Source organism: Dendrobates tinctorius, unplaced genomic scaffold, assembly GCF_039654945.1.
Source record: "Dendrobates tinctorius isolate UK_male_01 unplaced genomic scaffold, ASM3965494v1 ptg000028l, whole genome shotgun sequence".
Lineage (NCBI taxonomy): Eukaryota > Metazoa > Chordata > Amphibia > Anura > Dendrobatidae > Dendrobates > Dendrobates tinctorius.
Genome location: NW_027361696.1, coordinates 34,253,451 through 34,281,080, shown reverse-complemented (window position 1 = coordinate 34,281,080; position 27,630 = coordinate 34,253,451). Strand labels below are relative to the sequence as shown.

The following is a 27,630-nucleotide window of genomic DNA, read 5'->3' as shown; positions in this document are numbered from 1 at the left end:
TGGATTTACATGCACATATAGAACTATAAGGCTATGTGCATACGTTGCGGATTGTAAGCGTTTTTGCCGCGTTTTTTTGCCGTGAAAACTATGTGAAAATGCTTACACAATGCAACCCATTGAATTCAATGGCATTCCGCAATTCTGTGCTAATGCTGCGTATTTTTCCGCGACGGAATCGCATCGTGGAAAAATACACAACATGTTCATTCTTTTTGCGGAATCGGTCACTATGCTTGACGAGTGTGACCAACCTGTCAATCAGTTTTCCAAGCGATGCTACAGATTGCTTGGAAAACGCTAGCATTCTGAAAGCTAATTACGCTTGCAAAACGCTAGTATTTAGCGGGAATACGCATGCCAATTCCGCATGCGTATTTCCCGCGGCAGGGAGTTACGGAATTGCCGCCGAAATTTCCTCGGCAATTTCGAACGTGTGCACATAGCCTAATACTGCAGCTCATCTCAGATTTAACCCCTTTCTACTTTGTATTATAGCACTATATCTTGTTTAGTGGGTTTTTACTATATACAGTATATATATATATGACCTACTCAAAAATTAAATGAGTAATTGGGTAGGTGTAGGCTAATGGGAAACCCTCTAATCATGAGAACCAGGTTCCAAAATCCCCAATTTGGTTGACACAGTAATGATCTTTTGTGACCATTGCTCCATTCACTGTCAATAAGAGCATCTGTCGCTCTCACTCACTACTGCTCTATCCACACAGGGAACTTTGCATTCTCCAGTCCCAAAATCGGTGGCAATGTTAGAAACCAGATCACCAGTGATCATGCAGTATATTTATCATATTTTTTAAATTATTTTTAGATAATTATCCACATAAATTTAATAATTAATTTGCAATTTTCACACCTAACACTGGAAATTACAGAATGTTTCCAGTTTTCTGCTACTCTGTGTAGACTGGGATGGGAGCAGCTGAGTTATAAAATCATTTTAAGGAGGCGTTAGCAGTGAATGATGAAATCTAACAGTTTAAATCGATCATCAATTTTATTTCGGTGGCAGTCTTTATGTGCATGTGAATTAAAGCTCTGTCTTATAAATAAGCAATAAATATTTATGTGATATTCTCTTTTTTAAGAAATCTGTCACTGGGTTTTTCCCATCTAATCTGAGAGCAGCATAATGTAGAAAGAGAAACCCTGTATCACACACTGGGTTGATTACTGCAGTTCTGATTCAAACTGTTTTATCAGCAGGAGATTATCAGTAGAGGACTAGTCAACTTGCTGCCAAATAGTTCTCCATATTCAAAAGCTTTGAAATAGGGGTAAATAAAATGATCATAAAGCCCAAAGTATGATAAATTATATAATCGCTTTATTGTAGCATATAATAAAAGGTAAAAGGAAGATAAAGGCAGGTCCGAAACATGCGTCGGGGCGGACGCACGTGGTATGAGCCTCTCCTTCTGTGGTGTATCTACAAGGTATGGTACAATTGTAATTAATTCTTTCATTCCCTTTATTTCCTTTAAGACACAGTAAGTTTGACTATGTCCAAAAAGTTATGGCTTCTAAAATAAGACAATGAAATGTTTATGAGCACCAATCAGTTTTACATTAAACGGATTTCAGGGCCAGATGTGTTTTTCTGCAATCACATGACTGCTCATATGCAATTTGTATACATGTGGTAATGTGGTGACTAACTAATGATAGCAAAAAAGTTTGTCTGCATCAGAAAACTTCTTTAATGTGGGAAGCTTTTGCATATATTTACATTGTTCTGCTCTCTTCCCGTGCTTGACATGTTGTGTCTTCACTACACAGTCAAGCCGATATCAGTAATTAAGGCTCCAGTGACCTTTGTAAATTTAGGCTTTGTTTTACATGTTGTTTCATGGTCTATTTGAAGAATGGAATCATTTTTGTACTTGACAGAACCATAGACACGACGGTAGATATATTCAATGTGATACACTGGAAAATTAGAGTAGCATTAGAAAAATGGTACATGTGTTTTGTTCAATATCAATGACAGAAGTGAGACAATTTTAGTGTACTAAAAAAATGTAGAATGTTTTACCAAATTATACTTTTGCAATTTAGTGCAAAATAGTTGTTACTTTGCGCAAAAACCATGGGAAGAAACTGCCCTAAGAAAAGATATTTCCTATTACTAAGAATTCCAACATACTTGGAAATTACACTATCATCACAAGGACCCATTTAAAGAGGCAATTCTACCAAATTTTGTCTCATTTAATATATTGTAATCATGGCATTACACAGCACTGTGTACTTACACTTGCTCATTTTGCCTTTCTACCAAATGCTTCTCTTTTCTCTGCTCTATGTAGAAACATGAAGTCTCTTTACCCTGCATGAGTCATCCCTCTCTTCACTTCCAGATCCAGCTGCTCCTTCATCCCCTTGCCAGGAACTTTTGCAGTGACTTATGACTCATACGTGGAAAATAGACTTCCTTGTTCTACATAGAGCTTAGAAGGATTCAGCTATTCAGTTTCCAATGGCATGAATAGTATATCTAGAAGTAGGAAAAAGAGTGCACAATAGGGTGATTCCCTATTGAGGGACAGTAGGAGAGTGCTGCTTGCACTCACCTGGTGAAGCTGTGACAGGCCCAACTCCTATATAAGCATGAAGAAAAACAGCTGCTGTTGCCCCGTGGCTGGTGGATAAATTCTCCAGGCGATATTGGATCCAGTTGGATGAGCATGTAGGTGGAATAAATCAATTCTTCAGAAATGATGATAAGAATAAGGTTTTTTTTCACAACACATTTCAAAGCCCTACCGGTGTCTTTATCAAGTGAAAAAAAAAACAAATGTGACCATTTGATAAAGACGCCGTTGCGTCGTTGAAACACGTTGTGAATAAAGAACCTTTTTCTCATAATTTGTGATGAAATGATATACTCCAGTAGCGCAGCCCACCTGAGTGTTCATCCAACTGGATCAAATCTAGACCTTTTAGTAAACAGAAGAATTATCTGGGTAGAATGGCAAAAGGAGAAATTGTAAACACACAGTGTTATATAATATGAATTTTGCAAATATCAAGAAGATAAAATCTTTGTGGGGAGTGCTTCATTTCTCTAAGTCATGCATGAATCACAATAATGCCATGATTTTGCCATATCTCACAGTTGGCCATTGGGTCCTAGCCTAATATTCGTTTTAAAGGGATTTCAATGTAAATTCAACATTAAAGGGAATCTGTCACCTACTTTTGGCAGGCTATTTAAATGAGGCTGGTCCGGTCCGATGGGCAGTGTTTCTGATCTTTGCCGCCTCCCCATCCTTGGCCGACGTCCGCAGTTTTTTCATGAATAGGTGTAGGTGTCCGCCATTTTTCGTGTGTGCGCTAAGCATTCTTGGCTCGTACACTCGCAGTATGCTTTTCCCAACTGCGGCCAAAGCCGAAAAGCCTGACTGCGCATGCGCCAGTTAACTATGCCCCGGAAGTATTTTGCTGTGTTCCGGGGCCTAGTTAACCGGTTCATGCGCAGTCAGGCTTTTCGGCTTTGCCCGCAGTTGGGCAAAGCATACTGCGCGAGCCAAGATTGCTTAGCGCGCACACGAAAAATGGCGGACACCTACACCTATTCATAAAAAACTGCGGATGGCGGCCAAGGATGGGGAGGCGGCAAAGATCGGAAACACCGCCCATCGGACCAGACCGACCTCATTTAAATAGCCTGCCAAAAGTAGGTGACAGATTCCCTTTAACTATAACAGAATTGCTACCAGTAATTTGTATATCAGTACATCAGGAAATTCAAGGGATAAATTAACTTCACTACCACCCATAACTTTCTAAAAAAGGCAACAAAATAATATTGATTCCAAAAATTTTAATTTAAAAAATAAATCCATTTAGAGAAAAAAAGGAAACACCAGAAAAAATTTCAAATTTTTGACACTTTTTGAGGCTATGTTGCCCATAGCATTCCTTTAAATCAAAGATGTTCTAAAAGAAACAGATAATTATAGTTGCATACTATTTTCCTTTTTGCATTTGAAAATACAAATTTGTAAATTTTGCAAAAAAAATTTTGTAGTCAAAGAAGGGTTAATAATAGAAAAATAAACATGTAAACCTTGAGTTGTGTTAATGGAACATGTCATCTCCTGGTGTCTTCCCCTCCCTATCCCATCTGCCGAGTTCTGGCAACACCCATGGATGAATTATAACAGAGCACGGAAAGCTGAGATCACAGCTCTTTTCCTATAATAGTCCTGCAATCCGCGAGGACAATGAGCTCCTGTCTGCTGATCACCTGCCTCCTGTCTGCTATTGCAGCTACAGGTAAGGACAGTTATTTTTTTTAAAGGAAATAACATGAAGTAATGATTTCTGTAATATGACCACTGAGCTGGTATGGAGTGCATATAAATAGAAGGGGACTACTCATTCCTCTCTGTGATATTCTCAATGTAATATGTAGCTTAGGCTATAATTACTAAGCTTTAGGCTAAAAAATTCTTCATCTAAATCTCATAAAATAGTGAGTTCCTTATGTAAAACCACAAGTGACACATAATAATTGTAATATGGCAAACTCAGGTCTACAACACCTCCATTTTCAGCCCTTCTTATAGATAATTAAATCTCTAGAAATTAGGAAGTAAGTCTTTCATTCTTTTTACAACTTTAAAAAAACCTTTTGATTTGCGTCATCATTATCATCTGCACTTAAGTCATGTCGTGTTAACAACCTCTACATCTATATGTGAACCTGTCTGTTTTATAAGATAGATTTCTAAATTATTAAATAGAAAATATGAATATATCTGTCTTTAATCATCATTTAGATGGCAGGTCTAGTTGAAGATGATTATGAGAAATAATTTTTTAAGTTAAGGTTAAGTATTTTATGATGCTTAGTGGGTGTTCTGAAAAGTGATAAATCATGAAGATTGTGCAGAGATAAGAAAGTGGTTGCAGCTGTTACACTCAGAAGATGTGTGAAACCACAAGCCTCAGATATGAAGGAAAGCAAGACACGAATGGGTATTGCAAAGTTTAAGGTTATCATCCTCTCTACTCTTGTTTTTCTAATAGTAGTGGTAAAATCTAATGACCACATGTTTTTAGCAGAAACTTTTTTTTACTTTGAGTTCGGATGAATTTTTTTTGCCTTAATGGAGACAATCATATTCTCCAAGTTAAAATAATTTTGGTAACTTTTGACACCTCTATAAGAATAACAAGTTGAGTTAGTGAGGTGATTGACCCCATGTGAATTCTTCCAATGGGTAAAAGGGCATTTCTGTCCTTGTCACAAGATGGGGCTGCTGCTGGACACATACACTGACAGACACTAATGGGTAAAACTTGCACCTCCTTACTTATGACTTCCCATGTTTGGTATACAGGACTATTGTTGGGTGTTAACTTTTTAAACATGTGTGGAGTCTAGTTTACAATGTATAGCACCTTATATGCACTAGGCACTTTTTTCTAGCCTTTCTGGGTATAGATATATACTATCAGTATTTCTTGTGCAATTTTCTATTGAAGATTGTGAGCCTTACCCATGCTGTTATTGCAGTGTTTTGTGTGTCCTCACACATGAGCTTTGGGATACGCTTTGTTTTATGAGCTTGTATAATATGTTTTATGTGACAAATAAAATTTATGTAATATTTTTTCATACATATTCAGTTGGACTTTTTTGCTCCGGTGTTTTTGCTTATAGGATGTATGTTTAGGTGCATGGATGGCAGGTTGTTAGTGTACATGGGAAAGGGAGAGGTATATAGGAGTAGGGCTCAATTTTTCTATGTGAGCCTTTCTCCTCAGGTGACATCCCTATAAAAAGGGAAAAATGTGAACAATGTGCAAGCGTTGCCTCTATTAATTGAGCTTTGCAAATGCTATCAATGGATGTTTCATGTGGGTTCCATCATTGGAACCTGCATCTTTCTCAAGAACAAGACTGCATTGTGTCAGGAACTGAAGGTGTCTTCAGCACTCTCTCTTAATTTCTATGGGAAATTCATATACGGGTTAATCTGCATTTTTAGGAGCTACCATACAAATAAGTAGAAAAAGTAACATATTTGTTAATATTTTCCATTCCTAATTGCTTATGATGGGCCCCATTCTTCAATGTGCATGGGATTTGTAAATATGCCATGAATGTGCTGGAAGGGACAACCATTTTAAAGAAACCTCCATAGAAAATTCAGGAATTTCTGACGGATTTAAATCCCTCCTTCTCCTAAGGAAACCATGATATATCCACCATCATAGCTAAAAGTAATGGATGGCTCACATGTCTCCCAGCAGCAAGATACCCAGCCCTAAGTTCTGCATTGCTGTATCCCTTTTCTAAGAATACTAGAAAAAGGCCCGATGCTATTGCATCAGGAGCGCGGTGAAATTAACATCTGTGTGGTGTTGACAGGAGCAACGGACATGTCTCACACCGTTTGCGCTTTCAAATAAATCTGTTTTCTATCATTCCTCTGTATTTTTCGATTGCATGTGTTGGGTCATTGTGGGCTATCAGAATTTACTGCTTCCTGAGGTAATCCCCACGCAGGCTCAGTGGCTGTTCCTTGCTGCCACGATGGAATTTACTGCTACCTGAGGTAATCCCCACACAGGCGCAGTGGCTGTTCCTTGCGGCCACGAACTGCAAGTGACATACACGTCACCGCTATTTCCGCGCAAGTGCAGTAACAGCCATGTCGCTATGATGCATGCGCGAGAATAGCGGTGACGTGTATGTCACTTGTGCAGGCATGAGCCACCGCTAAAGGCAATGGGAATAGAGAGGCTAAGTGCCGGAATTGGCACATCTTATAGATGCACCTTTTCTAGGGTGGCTGGGGGTAGATATTTTTAGCCGGGGGGGCAATAACCATGGTCCCTTCCTAGGCTATTAATATCTGTCCTAACTGGCTTTCCCTCTCTGGCAGAGAAATTTGCGCGGAAGCCCAAGCAATTTTTTTCCGTGATTATAGCCTTAATTTTAACGCCTAGAGTTCCAAATTTTTCCTAACCCAAACTAATAAATTTATTAAACACTGACATATATAGATCATTTTGATATGACGTGGTTTACTATATGTAAACCATGTGTTATATCATGTTGGGTTCTGTAATTATTTTACAGAAGCCAGCAACTGACTTAGCGGCTATTATGCTATGTAGAACTCTATAAAATATAAATATATATGTGTCTCATATATATATGTGTATTATAAATGCTGCGATTTCTTCTGCATGTATAATACAGGCGAGAAAAAAATCAGATGATGGGAGTTGCCCCATAAATTAACATTGGGACGAGTGCTATGCTATTTTTTCTCGCATAGCACTCGTCTGTATTTCTCGCTAGTATGACTCTGGCCTAACTGAAAACCTCAAAGAAAGCTTAAACAACAACCACAATATGGATTTCATCAACCCAGGTATCATTTTAATAAGCATCATGGCTGTAACCTGACAGTGTCTGTAGTTTACTGAGCACAATCCTGCTGATAGTTTCACTTTAAGTTTAAAAAGGTTTTCCATCCTTGATATGATATTGGTGATCTATGCTTAGGATCATTTGGACAGGTCAACAATTTCAGATTCAACACCCACCAATTAGTTGTTTTCTGCTCTGGTGCCAGCTGTATACAGAGTAGGAACATCTTTGAAATTACCATTGCCAAGAATTGAAGCTCAGCTCCTGTTCATTCAAATAGGAGCTGAGCCGTGTGCCTTGGGCATGATCAATACATGTGAATAGAGCTGCTCTGCTCACATCCAGCTGGCATTGGGTTTAAAAACTATTGGTACAGGGTGTCAGACACATCATTAATATCATAAGACCGAATAACCCCTTTAAGGCTATGTTCACGCATTCAGTATTTAGTCAGTATTTTACATCATTATTTGTAAACCAAAACCAGGTGAGGAACAATCAGAGGAAAAGTATAATAGGAATGCATCAAAATTTCAGAATTTTTATCCACTCCTGGTTTTGGCTTACAAATACTGATGTAAAATACTGACCAAATACTGAAGTGTGAATGTGGTCTAAGACTGATAGAAATGTATTGCCTCTAGTTGGAACATTTTGTTAATTTTTTGTTTATGTTTATGAGCTGGGACAGGACTTAGATCTATTTGGAGAGTTTCAGTGGTCTATAGTAGTGATGGCAGGGAGATGACAAGGGATCGCTGCCAACAGAAAGTTGGGCCTTGGCCAAACATATCGGGTGATACAGTGAGTGAGTGACCCCACCCAATGTATTTGGCATATCGTCTATATTTAGAGTGAATGCATCGTTGCTGTGCACAGCAACGGTTAATAACCCCCTCACCCATTACCTTCCACTGCAGACCAACCTTAATGGAGAAATGCAAATTAAGATATTAGATGACTACAGAGAGCTAACAACAATTCATAAGGAGCCAGAGTTGGTGCTGTGCTTGAGCTATGTTGGGAGTTGTAGTATTCTACGAATAAAGTTTGATAGGATTATATTGAGATCATATTGGGGTTGCAGTATTCTACACAGAGAATATAATACAGTTGTATTACTATCTATATATATATATATAAAAGTGAATGTATGTATGTATGTGTGTGTGTGTGTGTGTGTGTATCACCAACCAATCACAAAGCATCTTTCATTTCACCAGAGCTGTTTAAAAGAAGCTGAGCTGTGATTGGTTGCTATGAGCAACAGCATGTGTGTGTATCAGCCACGCCAACTCCACATAGTCCCAACCAATCACTAAGCATGTGTGTGTGTATCAGCCAAGCTCACTCCACATAGCCCCAACCAATCACTAAGCATCTTTCATTTCAGAACAGCTGTTTAAAAGATGCTGAGCTGTGATTGGCTGATATGAGCAACAGTTTTCCTTGTAGTCAGTTGTGGTAACTGAGGCCTATTATTTTATGGTGTTATTATCCTTCTGTAAAGCTGAAAATTACACAATTTATTACTGTGCTGACACAGACCACCCTCTGTCACAAACTACAGGGGGAGTCCAGAATCAGGAACTTCTCTTTGTCTGGCATGAAGCATCCCATTAACGTAAAAATTCAAACACAGATTTTAAAAAAAAAATACACAAAACGGATTTCTCCAACCCAGGTATCATTTTAATCGGTTTAACAGTGCCATCCTGACAATGTTGGCTCTGATGGGATGATCTGGGATTTTAGGGGTAGTAGTCCGGTGGCTCTGACTGATGGGATGATGTGGGATATTAGGGGTAGTAGTCCGGTGGCTCTGACGGGATGATGTGGGATATTAGTGGTAGTAGTCCGATGGCTCTGGCTGACGGGATGATGTGGAATATTAAGGGTAGTAGTCCGATGGCTCTGGCTGACAGAATTATGTGGGATATTAGGGGTAGTAGTCCGGTGGCTCTAACGGAATGATGTGGGATATTAGGGGTAGTAGTCCGGTGGCTCTGGCTAACGGGATGATGTGGTATATTAATGGTAGTAGTCCAGTGGCTTTGGCTGAAGGAATGATGTTGGATATTAGGGGTAGTAATCCGATGGCTCTGGCTGACGGGATGATGTGGGATATTATAGTGAATGTGGCTATGCGGAGTGGGTGGGGCTCTACAATCAGCTTTATATATATATCTATATCTATATATATATATATATATATATATATATATAAAATCATTATAATTTGTTATAGCTAACCATAGTCTGTTACTATGCCCGGGCAGCGCCGGGCTCTTCAGCTAGTTATTAATATTAGTCACATTGGAAATTGCAGTGCTCAACATAGAGAGTATGATAGGAATGTACTATGGTCTAATTGGGATTTGTAATTCTCTGTGTAACGAGCATGATATGAATGCATTGTAGTCTTGTCCAGTGGTCGGCTGAGATGGGGGATTTTGCTACAAAGTTAGGACCTTTAATGATCTGCAACTCTCGTGAAGCCATTCCTTGTTTTCTGAGCAGTTACCATATTTCTTCATATGAACTCCTGCACTTAATTGCATTGTGGAATGTGTCTTTTGGCCTCTCGTACAGTCAGAGAGTTAATGTCCTTTTGGTTTATTAATACTTCAGAGCCTGTCCTGTTACTGTGACTTCGACATTCCAGATCCCGTAGTCCGGTGCCAGAGACATAGTGTCAGAGTATGGAATTCTTCTGTAGAGCGTCCATGCTTTGTAGGAAGACAGGGTTGAGGGCTATGCATAAGATCAAACTAACACGATCCTGCTTGGCGTTGTCTCATAAAGTCACCCCATTTCCATTTATCTTATTAGTTCATGTATGTGGATCTATCTTATGTTCCCTATCTACTGGACAAAGTGGAAAGCCAACTTTCACTCTGGTGGACTGACCATTTCTATACACACGATTGACCTTTCAATTGAACTGACAGCACATAATGCTACATTTCACCTGTAGTGGGCGCTATTCCCCAGTAGTAACCTCCAGGGGTATATGGATCCCCAACATTCACCTTTTCAGAATACAATCCCTCTCTATTGTTGGATCTAACTGCAGTAGGGATTGTAGGATTGTAGGGATGGAGCCTAGTGTAACAGTATTTTATTGGAGACTGAATGCTAGATTTTAACTGGAGAATTTCTTTAACAAAAACCTAAGGTATGGAGATATTTTAAAGTTATTCCCTTGTCAGACATTTGTAGAATATCTGCAGACTTTTCCATAAATGTATTTTGATTGCAGGGTCAACCGTTGGGATGCAAGTCTATCTCAACGACTTTGCCACATCTCATGACCTTTATAAATGGAGACTTTTTTACATTCACCTCTATAGGAGTTACATAAAATAAATGAATCATGCTTGACTATCTTTAGAACCCTTATAGCGATGTCTATGGAGAGAATCTATTTATTTTACAATCTTATATTGTGCCACCATATTACACAACGGTCTACCGATATGGTCATTGATGTCCCCATTGGGGCTCAAAAATGAAATTCCCTATCAGTTCATCTTTAGAGTAAAGGAGAAGACCTACACAAACACGGTAAGAACATACAAACTTTTTTCAAATGTTGCCCTTGGTGGGATTTGAACCCAGGATCATAGCACTGAAAAATCAACAGTGCTAACTACTGAGCCACCACAATGCAAATAGAGAAGCTCATGTCCAGCCACTTCTCCACTTATAGCAACTGTAGACTTGTTCTCAGGACTCATTCTTCAGATAGATGTGGTTCGTAGTGGTCCTAACCTGCATTTGAGATTATCCTTAAGCAATGTCTATATACTCAAGAATTTATTAGAAGCTTTGGAAGAATTTTTGGAATGTTAACCTGCAACCTCAAAGAGAAGATGGCGCTCCCCTGTCCTGAGAAGGAATTAGGGTGCAGCATGTACTTTGGCTGGGTCTATACACCATCTGGAAAGAGGAATAACTGGGTTCATAGGTGAAATAAAGAATATTACTGGCAATGTGCTAAACAAATGGCAGATTCCAGATATTATGAAGTCCAGCTATGCCAGAAAGACAGAAGCAATAGATGCTAGTGGCGATCAAGGTGATCTGTTATTTATTGGATTCATGAAAGGCTCTGTGAAGAAGATGAAACTGGCCAAATAGACTCATTGCCTCATCTGAAGTGGTGGAATGAGTCAACATCAGGAACCCATTTTATCTTTTCATTATGGGTTTACATGTCCTCTAAATATGGATATATGGCCTGACTGCCATCCAGTCCAATAGACAGGAGATAGCTTATTATTATGAAACATCGAGAAGACAAAATATCCTGGAATGTTCAATGATTTTCTGGTCTAAAACTGTTTGAAATGTTACAAAATCTTTGAACAACTTCTGCATAAAAAATAGGACTGGCGTAAAAATGCCAGACTTAATGACTGGAGTCTTTCATATCTATAATTCTTATTCTGCAAATCTACAAATATGAGAATGCAGAGATTTCAACATTTTGTAAAATATCTCGCTTTTTGCAACTAATATGGAGTCACATGTATTTATCTCATATGCTGCAGTTACATTCAGAGTTTTGAGTCCGGCTGTTACTTCTCAGTTGTCAGGATATTGCTTCTCGCTGAAGCCTCCTGCTGGCCAATGTCCACATTGCAGCAGAGAGTGTACAGTAGAAGGACTGTACTTTCCACAATACGCTGCAACCGATTGCTACAAATGGCAGGGGTCAGCTGTTAGGAATGCGTCTGTCAACACTAATAAATTCAAAACAACAGCCATCAGAATTATGGCTGCTGCTCCCGATGTAAATGGAGTATAGGGCAAGAAATTACTAAAAAACAGCATAAATGATAGTAGGGTGTCTGACGTTCCTCAGCATTAGAAAGTGAATATAAGAATGTAACTGTGCATAAATGAGGAGCTGGCATTTCAACTCAACCCCATTCTCCTTAAGACAAGAAACAAACACAGCACCGTAATCTGTACTAAATGAAATACTTAAAGAGTAACCGTCGTTTTAATTTTTATTTCATAAATCAATAGTACACATGAAAATAAGCAACTTTGCAATATATCTTATCAGAGAAATCTACTTCGTTCACTGACGAAAATGATCTTTTTTTCTGATAAGGTTCTGTAGAGGGGAAGGAAGAAGGCGGAGCTCTGCCTTTAGCTCCTCCTCCTATTACAAAGAACTGTATCCATAGCAACCATCATCTCCTGTCTCAGCCATTGGAAGGTCTGTCTTCACTGAATACAAATTTTACAGCAGAATTGATAATAAATGATCACTTCTGGCAGAGAACAAAGCAGATTTCTCTGATAGGATATATCAAAAAGTTGCTTATTTTCATGTGTACTATAATTCATGAAACAAAAATTAAAGCAATGGTTACTCTTTAAGGCAGAAAGGAGGCAAACATAAGGAAACATATAGGCTAGGCACTAGCACGACGTCCATGCTGAAAGTGGCAACTGTTTTTTTAGTCTTTTCAGTTTAAAAGGGTTTTCCACAAAAAGGTGGTGCCCAAATGATTGCAGAAAACTAGATAGAACTCACCCATCCCAAGTCTACAGTCATTTCTCCATCCCGGCTCTGTGCTATGCGTATACTGAATATTACCCTTTATAAAAAGTGGGTGGTCGGAGCTTACCACGCTTGTAAGGTTAGAGTCTATGGGAGTGTGTTTAAGTGCAATTATCATGTGCAAGGAGGAGGGAGCTGATTTTGAATAATATTTAGAAGGAGGGAACAAGGAAGAGTTAGGTTTGTGAGTTGAGCTGATAAACTTGTTTAAAAAGATGTGCTTTTAAAGTACGCTTAAAGATGTGAGGTCTAGGTAACAGTTGGATTATCTGGGGTAGTGCATTCCAGAGAACTGGAGCAGCATGAGAGAAGTCTTAGAGATGGAGGTGCGAGGTTCAAATTATGGGGGATGTTAGTCTTTTGAAATAATGTGAAATCCAGTGTGTCCATCTTCAGTAAAAAATGAAATTTTTTATTGCTAATCCATAAAAATCGCAACAAAGTGCATGGGTTTAAAATAATGAGCAGATAGAGCAAATGTGTTTTGGATTGTAATCCTTATTCACTCATTCGGTCATTCGTTCAATTATTTTGGATGTTAGTCTTAGATCACTTTCAGAATGGAAGTAACCTGTAGGGCGATAGACAGAGATGAGGAAGGGGATATAGGGCAGTGCAGCACTGCGGAGAGCTTTGGGGGTGAAAGAGATGAGTTTATATTGTATTCTGTAGCGAATGGGTAACCAGTGTAATGACTGGAACAGGGTGGAGGCTCCGATGAAGCGGCTGGATAGAAATATGACCCTGGCAGCCCACATTGGAGAGTAGAGAGTTTAATAAGATGGAGACTGATCAGTAAAGACTGAGGTGCAGTAGCCCAGACGAGAATGAATAAGGGTGACAGAAAGAGTTTTAGCAATTTCAATGGTGAGAAAACGTAGGATTCTGGAGATGTTTTTAAGATGCAGGTGATGCGAGTGAGCGAGTGAGTGATTGGATATAGATTTTAAAGGAAAGTTGTGTGTCAACTATGACCACAAGATAGCAAGTGTGATGCTGGGAGTTATTGTTGAACCCTCCAAAGTAATTTCAATGTATGGTAGAGTAAGGTTAGTAGAGGGAGGAAACACAATGAGTTCAGTTTTGGAGAGATTAAGTTTCAGATAGAGGGAGGACATGATGTTAGAGACAACGGACAGACAATCCTTCGTATTTTTTATTAGGGTGTGGGAGATGTAAGGGGAAGAAGTGTATAGAGATGATACTGCAACCCAAATCTACTGATGGTTTGTCCAATAGGGGCGGAGTATAGAGAAAGGAGCGGAGGGCCTAGAACTGAGCCCTGAGGGACTCTGACAGTAAGGGGACGAGGAGAGGAAGGGGAGCCAGCAAAAGGTACAATGAAAGAGCAGTCAGAGAGGTAGGAGGAGAACCAGGAGAGCACGGTGTCCTAGAGGCCGATAGAGCAGAGCATAGTGAGGAGGAGCTGGACTATGACTAATGTCATCCTGGATGCCAGAAACGCATCAGGTTTTTAACCATATTGGTCTTTTTTATGACTGCTAAATAAAATCCTTGTTTTATTGAGCCTGAGCCACTGAAGTGCTGCTGTCCCTGTTTTTTCCTTCTATTACCCTTCACAATTAAATATAATGATACCCTGTAGTATAATCAAGAGCTGCACTCACCATTCTGCTGGTGCAGTCACTGTGTACATACATTACATTACTGATCCTGTACTAATCCTGTATTATACTCCAGAGCTGCACTCACTATTCTATTGGTGCAGTCACTGTACATACATTACATTACTGATCCTGAGTTACATCCCGTATTATACTTCAGAGCTGCACTCACTATTCTGCTGGTGCAGTCACTGTGCACATACATTACATTACTGATCCTGTACAGATACTGAGTTACATCCTGTATTATACCCCAGAGCTGCACTCACTATTCTGCTGGTGCACTCACTGTGTACATACATTACTTTGCTGATCCTGTACAGATACTGAGTTACATCCTGTATTATACTCCAGAGCTGCACTCACTATTCTTCTAATGGAGACACTAGTCCGCACTGTAAATTCCTTCATGCAGTAACAGCATAGAACACACATACAGTATCAGTGATTATACTATTGTCATCATTGCTCTGTTAATCTGATAATAATTACATCATGCTTTGGAGGCCATTGATTGGCTGCTGTGTTTATGTAATGGCAGCTTGCAAAAAAAAACATTAACCCCTTAACGACCACTGATACGCCTTTTAACAGTGGTAGTTAAGGGTACTTAAATCACAGAGCCATTAATTAAAGGGGCTGTGGAAAAAGTGTATAGCGTCCCCCAGAGTCGGATTTTCTCCGGGGTCTCAGCTGCCAGGGGTAGCCGAGACCCCAGAGAACATGATTCGAGTTGGTTTTTACGGACCCCGGTTTTGCAATCGCTGTTATTAACCATATAACGGTGACCGCAAAAAAAGCTGCAATTTTGCATTTAATTTTTCTTTCCTCTGATGTGATCATACATCTGAGGAGAGAGAAATAGGGTCCTCGATCCCCCCGCTACCTCCCAGTGGCCCTCGGGCCCTCCTGCCATCTTGGTCCAGGAAGAAAATGGCGGGCTTATGCGCAGTGCCCCTGCCAAATCAGCTGGCCGGCATATTCCATTCATTCATTCATTCAATGTACATTTTGATCACTGTGATAAACCCTATTACAGTGATCAAAATAAGAAAAATAGTAAATAACCCCCCTTTTTTACCCCCTTAGTTAGTGATATATAATGAAATAAAGACAAAATATTTATTTTCATTTTTCCACTAGGGTTAGGGTTAGAATAAGGGTTAGGGTTGGAATTAGGGTTAGGGTTAGAATTAGGGTTAGGGTTGGAATTAGGGTTAGGGTTGGAATTAGGGTTAGGGTTGGTATTAGGGTTAGGGATTAGCATTAGGGTTAGGGTTAGGATTTGGGTCAGGGGTGTGTTGGGGTTAGGGTTGGAGCTAGAATTGAGGGGTTTCCACTATTTACCAACTTTGGGGGTCAAATTTCTCCTTTTACCCTAGGGAAAATAAAAAAAAATTGGGGGCTAAAAAAAAAATCACTTTTGTGGAAAAAAAAGATTTTTTATTTTCACGGCTCTGCGTTATAAACTTCTGTGAAGCACTTGGGAGTTCAAAGTGCTCACAACACATCTAGATAAGCTCCTTGGGGGTCTAGTTTCCAAGATGGGGTCACTTGTGTGGGGTTTCTACAGTTTTGGCACATCAGAGGCTCTGCAAATGCAACATGATGCCCACAGAACATTCCATCAAAGTCTGCATTCCAAAATGACAATCCTTCCCTTCCAAGCTCTTCCATGTGCCCAAACAGTGGTTCCCCCCCACATATGGGGTATCAACGTACTCAGGACAAATTGCACAACAACTTTTGTGGTCCAATTTCTCCTGTTAGCATTGTGAAAATAAAAAATAACTGGCTAAAATATTATTTTTGAGGAAAAAAGTTACTTAAGATAAGTTACTTAAGGGGTCTAGTTTCCAAAATGGTGTCACTTCTGGAGGGGTTTAACTGTTTAGGCACATCAGTGGCTCTCCAAATGCGACATGGCATCTAATCTTAATTCCAGCTAATTCTGCTTTGAAAAAGTCAAATGGTGCTCCTTCCCTTCTGAGCTCTGCCGTGTGCCCAAACAGTGGTTTACCCCCACATATGGGGTATCGGCGTACTCAGGACAAATTGCACAAAACTGTGGGGGTATGATTTCTCCTGTTACCCTTGTAAAAATAAAAATTTGGGGGCAAAAAGATCATTTTTGTGGAAAAAAAATGATTTTTTATTTTCACGGCTCTACGTTATAAACTTCTCTGAAGCACTTGGAGGTTCAAAGTGCTCAACATTCATCTAGATAAGTTCCTTAAGGGGTCTAGTTTCCAAAATGGGTTCACTTGTTGGGAGGTTTCCACTGTTTAGGCACATCAGGGGCTTTCCAAACGCAACATGGCATCCAATCTCAATTCCAGCCAATTCTGCATTGAAAAAGTCAAACAGCGCTCATTCCCTTGCAAGCTCTGCCGTGCGCCCAAAAAGTGGTTTACCCCCACATATGGGGTATTAACATATTCAGGAGAAATTGCACAACAAATTTTGTGGTTCATTTTCTCTTTTAACACTTGTGAAAATAAAAAATTCGTTGTGAAGTAAATTTTTGCAAAAAAAAGTTAAATGTTAATTTTTTCCTTCCACATTGCTTCAGTTCCTCTGAAGCACGTAAAGGGTTAATAAACTTCTTGAATTTGGTTTTGAGCATCTTGAGGGGTGTAATTTTTTAAAATGGCATCACTTTTGGGTATTTTTTGCCATGTACACCCCTCAAAATGTCTTTAGATGTGATGTGGTCCCTGAAAAAAATGGTTTTGTAAATTTTGCTGTACAAATGAGAAATCGCTGGTCAATTTTAACCTTTATAACTTCCTAACAAAAAAAGAAATTTGTTCCCAAAATTGTGCTGATGTAAAGTAGACACATGGGAAATGTTATTTATTTAGAAATTTGTGTGACACAACTCTCTTATTTAAGGGCATAAATATTTGAAGCTTGAAAATTGCAAAATTTCCAAAATTTTCACCATACTTCTGTTTTTTCATAACTAAACACAAGTCATATGGAAGAAATTTTACCACTAACATGAAGTAAAATATGTCACGAATAAACAGTCTTAGAATCAGCTGGATCCGTTAAAGCGTTCCAGAGTTATAACCTCATAAAGTGACAGTGGTCAGAATTGTAAAAATTGGCCTGGTCATTAAGCTGCAAAATGGCGCTGTCACTAAGGGGTTAAGCTGCTTTTACTTTATTTCCTGCTCCAAGACTCAAGTAAAAATTGTGTTAATTGTAATTCAATTCTACTTAAAAATATAACAAACACATTTGCATTTCATTTTATTTCCAGTAGGGGGCAATAGGCCATACCAAACCACTGAACGCGTTTAATAAGAAATTATCTGATACCGTATGCTTTCTAATGTATCCTCATCTCATCAAAATGTAGCAATCGTTTCTCTTTTTCGTGATGTTTTAAAAACTTTGATTCTGAGCTTTCTCTGTATTTTTGTGCCGCAGGTTATTCTCTGTCATGTATTGAATGCACATCGCTGAGTGACACTGTATGTAAGGGAGAATCGAAAACTTGCTCTGCTGGAAATGACTCCTGCATTTTATCCTATATAATTACATCCATGGGTAAGTTACAAAAATTTTCAGACTGTCTACTTTATTCACATGTTCTCTGCGTTTTTCAAGCTACAACTTCGTCTCTTTCTTAAACACGTTATCATAGAATCCTAGAATGTTAGAGCTGGAAGGGACCTTCAGGGTCAACGCTCAGTGCAGGAGTCACTAAACCATCTCAGACAGATGTCTGTGCAGCCTCGGTTTGAAGACTTCCATTGAAGGAGAACTCACCACCTCTCGTGGCCGCCTGTTTTACTCATTGATCACCCTCACTGTCAAAAAGTTTTTTTAATTTCTAAACTGTATCTTCTCCCTTTCAGTTTCATTCCATTGTTCCATTGCTTCTTCATTGTATACTGCTAGAATTTTAGTATTTTAAGTACAGCATCCTCACTAATGTCACTGGTAGTGCACCAACACAACCTTTACGTTTTTATCTCTCAATCTTGAATCTCTTTCGCATCCACATCCACTAAACTAGCTACTTACATGATTGAGTTTGAAGGATATAAGTAGTAAAACTTGATTTTTTTAACTAAGTTAAAGCAATAGAAAAAAGCTGGATCCAATGTAAAAATAATTTTCCCGTGTCTGGTATCATCTGTGAATAAAGTCCGTGGAGCCTCATTTAAGAGTCTCAAACACGGGACTAGCCAGATCTTCCTCCCACCTAGCCAGAATCCTACTCCACAATGATGAGGGGCAACACCCCAAACAGCTGTCTGTGGATGGATACCTGGCCTTGGTATTTCCCTTGTCATATCTGTAAACTTGTAAAGAGCTGGATATTGAGTTAAAGGGCCACTTAATATGGTGGTAATGGTGGTTTCCGAAAGGAGCCACTCCTTGGCTGGGTCCTTCCCTGGAGGAAGATCTGGCTAGTCCCATGTTTGAGACTCTTAAATGAGGCTCCACGGGCTTTATTTGCATATTCGTATTTCCCAGGGAGCAATGCACCTAGGATTTCACTGATGGAGCGCCTTTGCCAGTTGCCGCAGTGTTTTCTTTGACTGGTCTCCCTGAGGTCAGTGATTGTTTCGTGATGTTGGTATCATCTGTGAACGGTTTCAAATGATCAGATATCACATGTCTTATCACCCAGTTATCTTCTGCTCTGATATTTCTCCACCTATTAATTTTCTTTGAGCAATTTCGTTACCTGGTCTAACCTCTAGGATACCATTACTTACTCTTCAAACTCTATAAGCCCACCAATCTATCAAACTCTACCAACTGACTTAACTACACCAGCTCCACCAACCAGCTTCACTAACCCTCATAAACCAACTCAACTGAATCAAACCTCACCAATTTACCATCTTAACTGCTCTAAATGCCAACAGCCCTCTAAGAAACTAAACTCCACTAAAACTTTACCAACCAACCAACTTAACTCCACCAAACTTTCCAATAGTTCATCAATTCAACTCCACTAAGGTTCACCAACAGACACAACTCCAATGAATTAAACCAACTCAGCAACTCAACTACAACAAAATCCTCCAACAAACTCAACTCCACCAAACTACACCAACTCACAATCTTAAGGGCTCCTTGAGACAGCTGCGATAATTGATCCGATGTCAGATTACAATTCATGGACTGGCCACACATCTCCTGAACCGAGTGTGAAAGCTTCATAGAAATATATGAAGCTGTCACGCTCGTGTCAGGAGAAATGTGTCCAGTCTGGTGCATTGCTATTCAACATTGGACCAATTATCACAGACATCTGAAAGAGCCCTTACTCCACTAAATGATACTAACCTACCAACTAACTCATCTACTCTAAAATTTCACCATCCTGCTCAACTCCAACCACTTATCAACCAACTCAACTGCACTTAATGCCACCAGCCAAACCAACTCCAACAAACGACATTAATTTACCAACTTAACTCCACCAAATCACACAAACCAGCAGCCAACAGAACACTAAAAGTTTGCAAACCCACCAACCTGCTCAATTCCACTAATTCATCAACTCAAATCCACCAAACTCCACCATCCCAGCCACCAATTTCCATTAAGTCACCGAGTCAATTGGGTACTCTTCTACAAACTCTCTGTACCTTACATTATCTTTTACTAGAGTAGATCAGTAATGACCTTATTGCCAAAAACTAAAAAAATGTCTATTTATTTCTAGGTGGAATGGAAATATCGAAAATGTACATCCGCCAATGTGGACAAAGCAATTTGTGCTCGAAAACAGGGAGTATTAGCCTCCCCAATGGTAGAATAAAGACTGGGACTAGCTGCTGTAAGACCAATGATTGTATGCCTGCTGACCCTGTCCGTAAGTTACCCATTCACAAAGAGTTTAGCTAATGATTTTATGATACTATCCTCATGGACTCCTAAAAAGCTTCTTAAGGCCCTTTTACATTTAGTGATGCACCAGCGATCCCGACCACGATACGACCCGGTCAGGATCGCTGGTGCATCGCTAAATGATCGCTAGTGAGCTGCCACACAGGCAGATCTCACAGCGATGCAGCAGAGACAGCGGATGATACTAAGGCTGTGTTCACACACAGCGTTTTTTTAGCGGTTTTTACCGCGGTTTTCACTATAAAACTGCTATAAAACCGCTAAAAATAAGGTGCACAGTCATTTCTATGCATTTTGCACTTTTTGTGCACATTGATGCGTTTTTTACCGCGAAAAAACCGCATCGCGGTAAAAACCGCAGCATGCACATTAATTTTGCGTTTTTTTCCGCGGTTTAGGCTTCTCCCATGCTTTTAGAAACCGCTGTGGTAAAAAACGCATCAAAAACGCATCAAAACCGCCCAAAAAACGCGCAAAAACCGCCGCGGGAAAAATAGGTGCGGTTTCTGGGAAGGGATTCAGGTTTTTGTGCAGAAATTTTCTGCAACGTGTGCACTTACCCTTACCTTTCAGACGCGGCGATCCTGACGTCCTCCCGCCCGCCTCCACATGTCGCTCGTCGGCGCCACAGGAAGCCCAGCAGGAAGCGTCCGACGAGAAATGGAGCCGGCCAATCTCGCGCGATCAGCGATGGACAGCGGGGGAGCCGGTCGGAGGTAAGTATCACACATAGCAATATCGCTAGCAATATCGCTATAACGTCACAAAATCGGTGACGTTATAGTGATATTGCTAGCGATATCGCTATGTGTAAAACCCCCTTTAGTCCAACAAACTCTAATTAAATTATCTAAGATAATTGTACATGATAAGAGCTGGACAAATACATTCTGGGAATGCAGCGTGACCCAATTATTTCAATGTCCACCATAAAGACAAATCTAAACAAAATATTTACTCCACTATAGTCTATAATCACTGCAGCTGGTTCATGTGCCCATGGGTGCTCATGCTTTGCCAGGATTGTTAAAAAAAACACTTTCAAATATGATTTAAAGAAGCACAAGAAAATGCTAAAGATTAATTTTTTTTTATCAAACTATTTAAAAATATATATTTTTATCAAACTATTTAAAAATATATATTTTTTCTGATACATAGTTCCAAAACGTCCTACTTTTCTTCACAGCAGTTTCATAATAATATTTCACTTTGCCTGCAGTCACCACTAGGGGAAGCTGATGATTATATTGCACAAAGACATATATTTCGAATGTAACAATAAACCTGTATACAAAATGCTTCCCCTAGTGGTGGCTTCAGGAAGATGCAAATGTTTCATTTCAGAAATATGAGATTTGGAGCTCTGTATCAGAAAAGCAGAGCTCAAGTCCCTAGAGAACGACATTCACTTTAAAATGCAAGTCCACCCTTAATGAAATCCAATTTAGGTTTTAAAACATGCAGTAAAGAATAGGACTGCTTGCAATATGCCGGTAGTATTTTAAAAAGATGCAATGTAACTGTGAAGCAGAGTTACTTTAATGACACCTATTTTTAATGGTTGTCTTTTTGCTTAGGGCAGCACGGTGGCTCAGTGGTTAGTGCTGCAGCATTGCAGCGCTGGAGTCCTGGGTTCAAATCCCACCAAGGACAACATCTGCAAGGAGTTTGTATGTTCTCCCCGTGTTTGCGTGGGTTTCCTCCGGGTACTCCGGTTTCCTCCCACACTCCAAAGACAATACTGATAGGGAATATAGATTGTGAGCCCCACCGGGGACAGTGATGAAAATGTGTGCAAACTGTAAAGCGCTGCGGAATATGTTAGCGCTATATAAAGATTATTATTATTTTTGTTTTTTTTGCTTTACTTTGACCCTAATTATTGTTTTTTTTCATCCTAAGTTCCTACAGACTCAAATGAAAAAAATGGCATTATGTGTAAAACATGTTTTGCTCCAAATTCTATGTCTTGTGACAATGACCTGATTACCGACTGCATTGGAAATGAGAATGTGTGCATAAAACAGCTCACTACAATAACAGGTAAAAAAAAAAATTACAAATTAGTCGCTTTTTAATCTTTTTGGTGTAAACAAACACATTACTGGCAAATTAAAGGGACTTTTTACTTTTTTCAGGTTTTTGTTATGTAACATGAAGACAGTATAATATAGCAGCTGAGACACAGATTTCAGGGATGTGTCACTCATTAGGCTGTGAGCAGTTGTTTCTATACAATGATTTTATTACCAGGAGATTATCACTGACTGTACCACAGTGCACACAAGCCCTAATCCGACCACACCCCTTCTTTTGACCAGCAGCTGTCAATAGACACTGTACACAGAGCACTGTGGCGTGGGAGGGGTTAGTTGTCTGAGCTTTGCAATATTCTACACCTAAAAATTTGTTTGATTGTGTTACAACTGTTGCACCCAGTAAACTAAGTGACACATTGTTGAATCAGGATCTCTTGCTACATTATTTTGCTCTCTGATGAGCTAGCAAAAACCTGGAAACTCTGGTCTCAGATTGCCACAACAATTTGGCAAAAGCCAGGAGGAGGCGTCAGGTGATCAGCTACTCACCTTAGTGGCTGAATTTTAAAATGTGTTTTTTTATAGTTAGAACTCTTCTTATACGATATGTAGGTGTTTTGTGGATAATACTGCTTTAGCTTAGATATCTCTACTGGGTGTCACAATAATTTTCTAGAATAAAAAAAGTCTGTGAAAAGTTTTTGTTAAAAGAATTTTAAACTTTGAAATTCTCTTATATAAAAAATACATTATGCTGCCAAAAGTGTTGCAAGAGTTGAATGATGTATCAAACAGTTCCTCATGGGCGGGGCAAATTCTTTGATGCAACCTAAACAGATGTTTTAGCATGACCATGACCTGTTTTTTTATTTTTTTCTGTAAGGCAGTTTCCTGTACACTGCCTGTTACACTGCAAATATTCATTCCCTTTTCATTATCTGCTTCCCTTACAGGGAATGTGCATCAGTAAATTACCTATTATTTAGATAAAGATTTTATGTTTAACATATATTTAAAAAAATAAGATGTTTTTATTTTTAATGATACGATACAGTATATTTACAGATATTCATGAAATTTTATAATTATCACATGGGACACTAAGCCGCAGATTAGGTTCACGCTTTCTGTTACATAGAGATCATTTCTCAGCAGTCATCTCATTATCATCACAAGCAGGATTACAATGACAGGGAAGACCTACAGTATATATAGATATCATAAGATTCACTAATCCCAATAAGTGATGTAACAGCTCAGCTCATACTCTCTCTGCACAAGGACCTCTGCATAGGTCACACAGAATGTCCACAACTCTCTCTGAAAAAAAAAGTCAGTGAGTATCTCTGGGACTTTTCTGTCCATGGTCCATAAGGTTGCTTTAAAGCATATCCTTATGTATCATTGTGTTATAAAAAAAATGTAGATTATTCTTTGAAATTAGAAAATGTGTAGTACTTACCTACTGAAGCCATTGCTTCTCTATTGCCTTTCCTAGGCTATCATTGAATCTATGTATAGGGTCACAATGGTGACATCACATTTATGCAACATGATCACAACAGCCAATCACTGGTCTCAGGTCTCTTCCCCTTGCTTAAAAAGAACCCAGTTGTCATGATCCAGTCCAGAGGTTGTTTTCTGCTGTCTTCTCTGTGGACTGATCATGCGGGAGTTAATCCCCTCTGCCTCATTCTGGAGCTGGCTGGGCTATTTCAGTCCTCTGCAGCCTGCAGGCCAGCGTCAGCTATACTGCAAGCTTCCAAGCTAGTACCTCTGACCTGTATTCCTTTAGTATTCCTTCTCCCCCGATTACCTGGACTTGTGTATGACTTGGCTTGATTTCTGGACTCTGCTTCTGTTTTTCCGTTTCTGATACCACGCTTTCTGACAGGCTTTTGACCCTCTGACTTGTACCCTGACAATGGCTTCCGTCTTACGTTTCTGATACCACGTTCCTGGTAGGTCCTGACTTCTCGCTCGTCCCTGAGTACGCACTTGCTTTCTCCCTTGGTACTTCTGCTCCTGACTGTTGCTGACTTCAGCTAGTCTGACCACTCTTTCGTTACCTGTGACACCTGTGCTGTTGCTCTGTGTTACTATGCTGTGTGTGTGTGCAACCTCTCTTCCCTCACCAGCACCCCCTGGTGGAGGTTATGCTGTACTGTGCTGCAGCAGCACGTTACACCAGTGATTGGCTAGAGATGTCACATGTTGCAGACGTGATGTCATCACAACAGGCCTGTCAACAAAGGCCGAGAAGTTGATTGTATCCTTTTCTCTCATATGTTCCTGGTTTAATTTGTTCTTTATCCTGTAATGTTTTGTATTGTTATTTCTATCACTGATACTCATGCACTATCAATATTCTGTAGGACCTGTTCCTTCCTCAACAGTTGTACAAGGATGTTCTACCAAAGAGATGTGTGAGCCTGCTCTGCAAATGTGGAATCTGAGCCAGATGATCGTTCATCTCGAAAACACCTGTTCAAACAGCGGTATCCCCTTACAAGCCAATCTGCTCCCAGGCATTATCTCCCTCTTGCTCTTTTGGAAATTGTCATGTTAATCCCTGACGTTTAGTCGCTGAAATGTATCCAAAGTGATACAAGCTATGGCTCTGTATGTATGGGGCATTTATATATGTTATGTTGCACTGGTTATATGACTTGAATTTATCTTTAAGCATTTTGATGGATTTTAGCACACACTTTACTCAAGGGTTCCCCAACTTGTAGCTCGCTAGCCACATGTGACTCGCCGGCCTTTGCTGTGTGGCTTGAGACTGATGGCTTCCTCAGCATGATAATGTTGACGCAGACAGCAAAGACCCGGTTGAAGAGGAGGAGGATGAGCCATGAAGAGCTTATGCCTTCCTCCTCCTTACTGGTGACATCATCCATGTTAGCTTTTGGCTGTTCTTCCCCCTGATGAACATTGGGCACTCTACATTACAACACAGTGAGAGGACACAGGCAGTCACAAAAAAGAGTACAGGGCAGAACATGCAAGGGCTGTCTCAATGGCTGATGAAGTGCCATTACCTGCTCGATCAGACATTGAAACTGCTGTTAGGAGCAGGAGGCTGGTTCTGTCCATGATGTCTAATGCTGCAGATGAGTAGTCACTGCCCATGAGGGGCCATTCACAGCACTCGCTTGAAAAGCCCAGTTTTCCCCCAACCACCCTATCAGTTCAGAAAGACAACTATATGTCCCTCCCCCTGTGTCTGGATAAGCAGCGCATATATCCACTGTACTGCAGTGAGCATCCCCCAACCACATAAAATTAAAAGGGATGTCCATGTTCAGTAAAGTGGTCCCCAAAGTATGAGAAATACATCAAATTACAAACTCTTCAGGTACTCACCCCATCAGTGCCACCTTTCGCTGTTGCTTGCAATCTAGAACAGAAACATCATAACAGCTGGTCACAGCTCTAGCCATACACTGAACTCAGTGCTTGTGCTTAGGATGACAGCATGAGATATAGATCTCAGTGATTGGTTAGAGCAATGACACGTACTGTTGTTGTAACATCACCCTCCTAGTCACAATACAGAGACTGCAGTAGAGGCAGAAGTTGGCAATGGACCCTGCTGGGGCAAGTACCTGATGAGTTTGTTTTTTTATGCACTTTACACACTTTGGTGAGCACTTTACTGAAAGTGGACAACCCCTTTAAGAATAGCAGAACTAAGAATTCGTGATCTGATAGGGTGTTGATATCTTATGTCACTTGTTTGTGAGAAATTCAATAATTATGCATGTATCAGACACCGGGGTGTAATTGATGTAGGGCAGTATAAGTGAGGCAGAATTCAGACATCCATGTTTCACAGTCCAAGTACAGACTGGCAACAGGTCTTCTCACCAAACATGATAGACTCATGTATGAAACATATCTCCCAACCACCCCAGATCCAACACAACTGTCCTGAATTCGGGAGATGTCTTGCAGGAAGTATGGGCTATGTCTCAACTTCAGCTTTATCTGTCAGCTCAGGACACTAATGCTGCTGAATATAATGGTGGAGCAGGGAGCCATCAGATCCCTTCTCCGCCATTCAGTCTATGCTGAGACTTGAGATCCAGGAAGGACCATTTGTTGCTTTGAGCCCAATATGAAAAAAAGTGCAATTTGAATATTATGTTGTTGTTTGTTGTTGTCATGTGAAGTTTACACAAGATCTAAATGTCCTGGCAGGATATTCAGACTTTGCACAGACTGAATAGTGGAGTAGAGATCCAATAACAGTGAAGACAAAGAGCAGGACACATGCAAGGTGTGTGTGTGTTGATGTGTACACTGTTTGGACATTAAAATGTGTTTGGAGGGGCTTCATACTGTGTGGGAGGCATCCTATTGTATAGGGGACACTGTGGGAACTATGAAAAGGGTATCATATTGTGTGTGAATACTAACTGATTTCATTGGGGAGCAAAATTTCAATATGGGAGAATATAACGGATGTTGAGGGTGAGGTTAGATAACTGATTTAGCATAAAATAATGCAGTATGTTTCCCTCTTTCTTATCTTTCATAGCTGGGATTCTGTATATCTCTATTGGGTTGTCAAATTCATAAGACACACGGTTACTTTATGTGTTGACTGTAAAACACAGATGGCTGAATTCAGCCATTTGCCTCATTCAGACATCCATATATAACAGATTAAAAACATATGTGACATGCACAAAATGTGAACAAGTCGGTCGGACAGTGCTCACGCCACCCAATGGCTGTAAGACAACAAGAAAACACAAAATGACAAATTTGCAAAAAATACTCTGCCGTAAAAAATATGGCAGTAATCAGCAAGTGCTGGATAACAAACACAGGGTATTTAGTCGATACGTTTTTTGCAAAAAATATATGCCAAGCTGCTCCACCAGCAAAAAACATATCGACTAAATATCCTGTATTTGTTATCCAGCACTTGCTGATTACTGCCATATTTTTTACTGCAGAGTATTTTTTGCAAATTTGTCATTTTGTGTTTTCTTGTTGTATTTCAGCCATTGGGTGGCGTGAGCACTGTCTGACCGACTTGTTCACATTTTGTGCATGTCACATATG

General features: G+C 39.8%; 1 protein-coding gene across 1 annotated transcript; it reads left to right on the top strand.

The window, feature by feature from the left end:
* The first annotated feature begins 4,153 nt into the window (after positions 1-4,153).
* Positions 4,154-27,250, top strand: LOC141085282 (phospholipase A2 inhibitor and Ly6/PLAUR domain-containing protein-like). Its single transcript, XM_073570559.1, has 5 exons — positions 4,154-4,305; positions 18,065-18,184; positions 20,325-20,474; positions 22,415-22,555; positions 24,927-27,250. Exons 1-5 carry the CDS (start codon positions 4,254-4,256, stop codon positions 25,118-25,120), a joined length of 657 nt encoding a protein of 218 aa, XP_073426660.1. The 5' UTR covers positions 4,154-4,253; the 3' UTR covers positions 25,121-27,250.
* Positions 27,251-27,630: the final 380 nt, after the last annotated feature.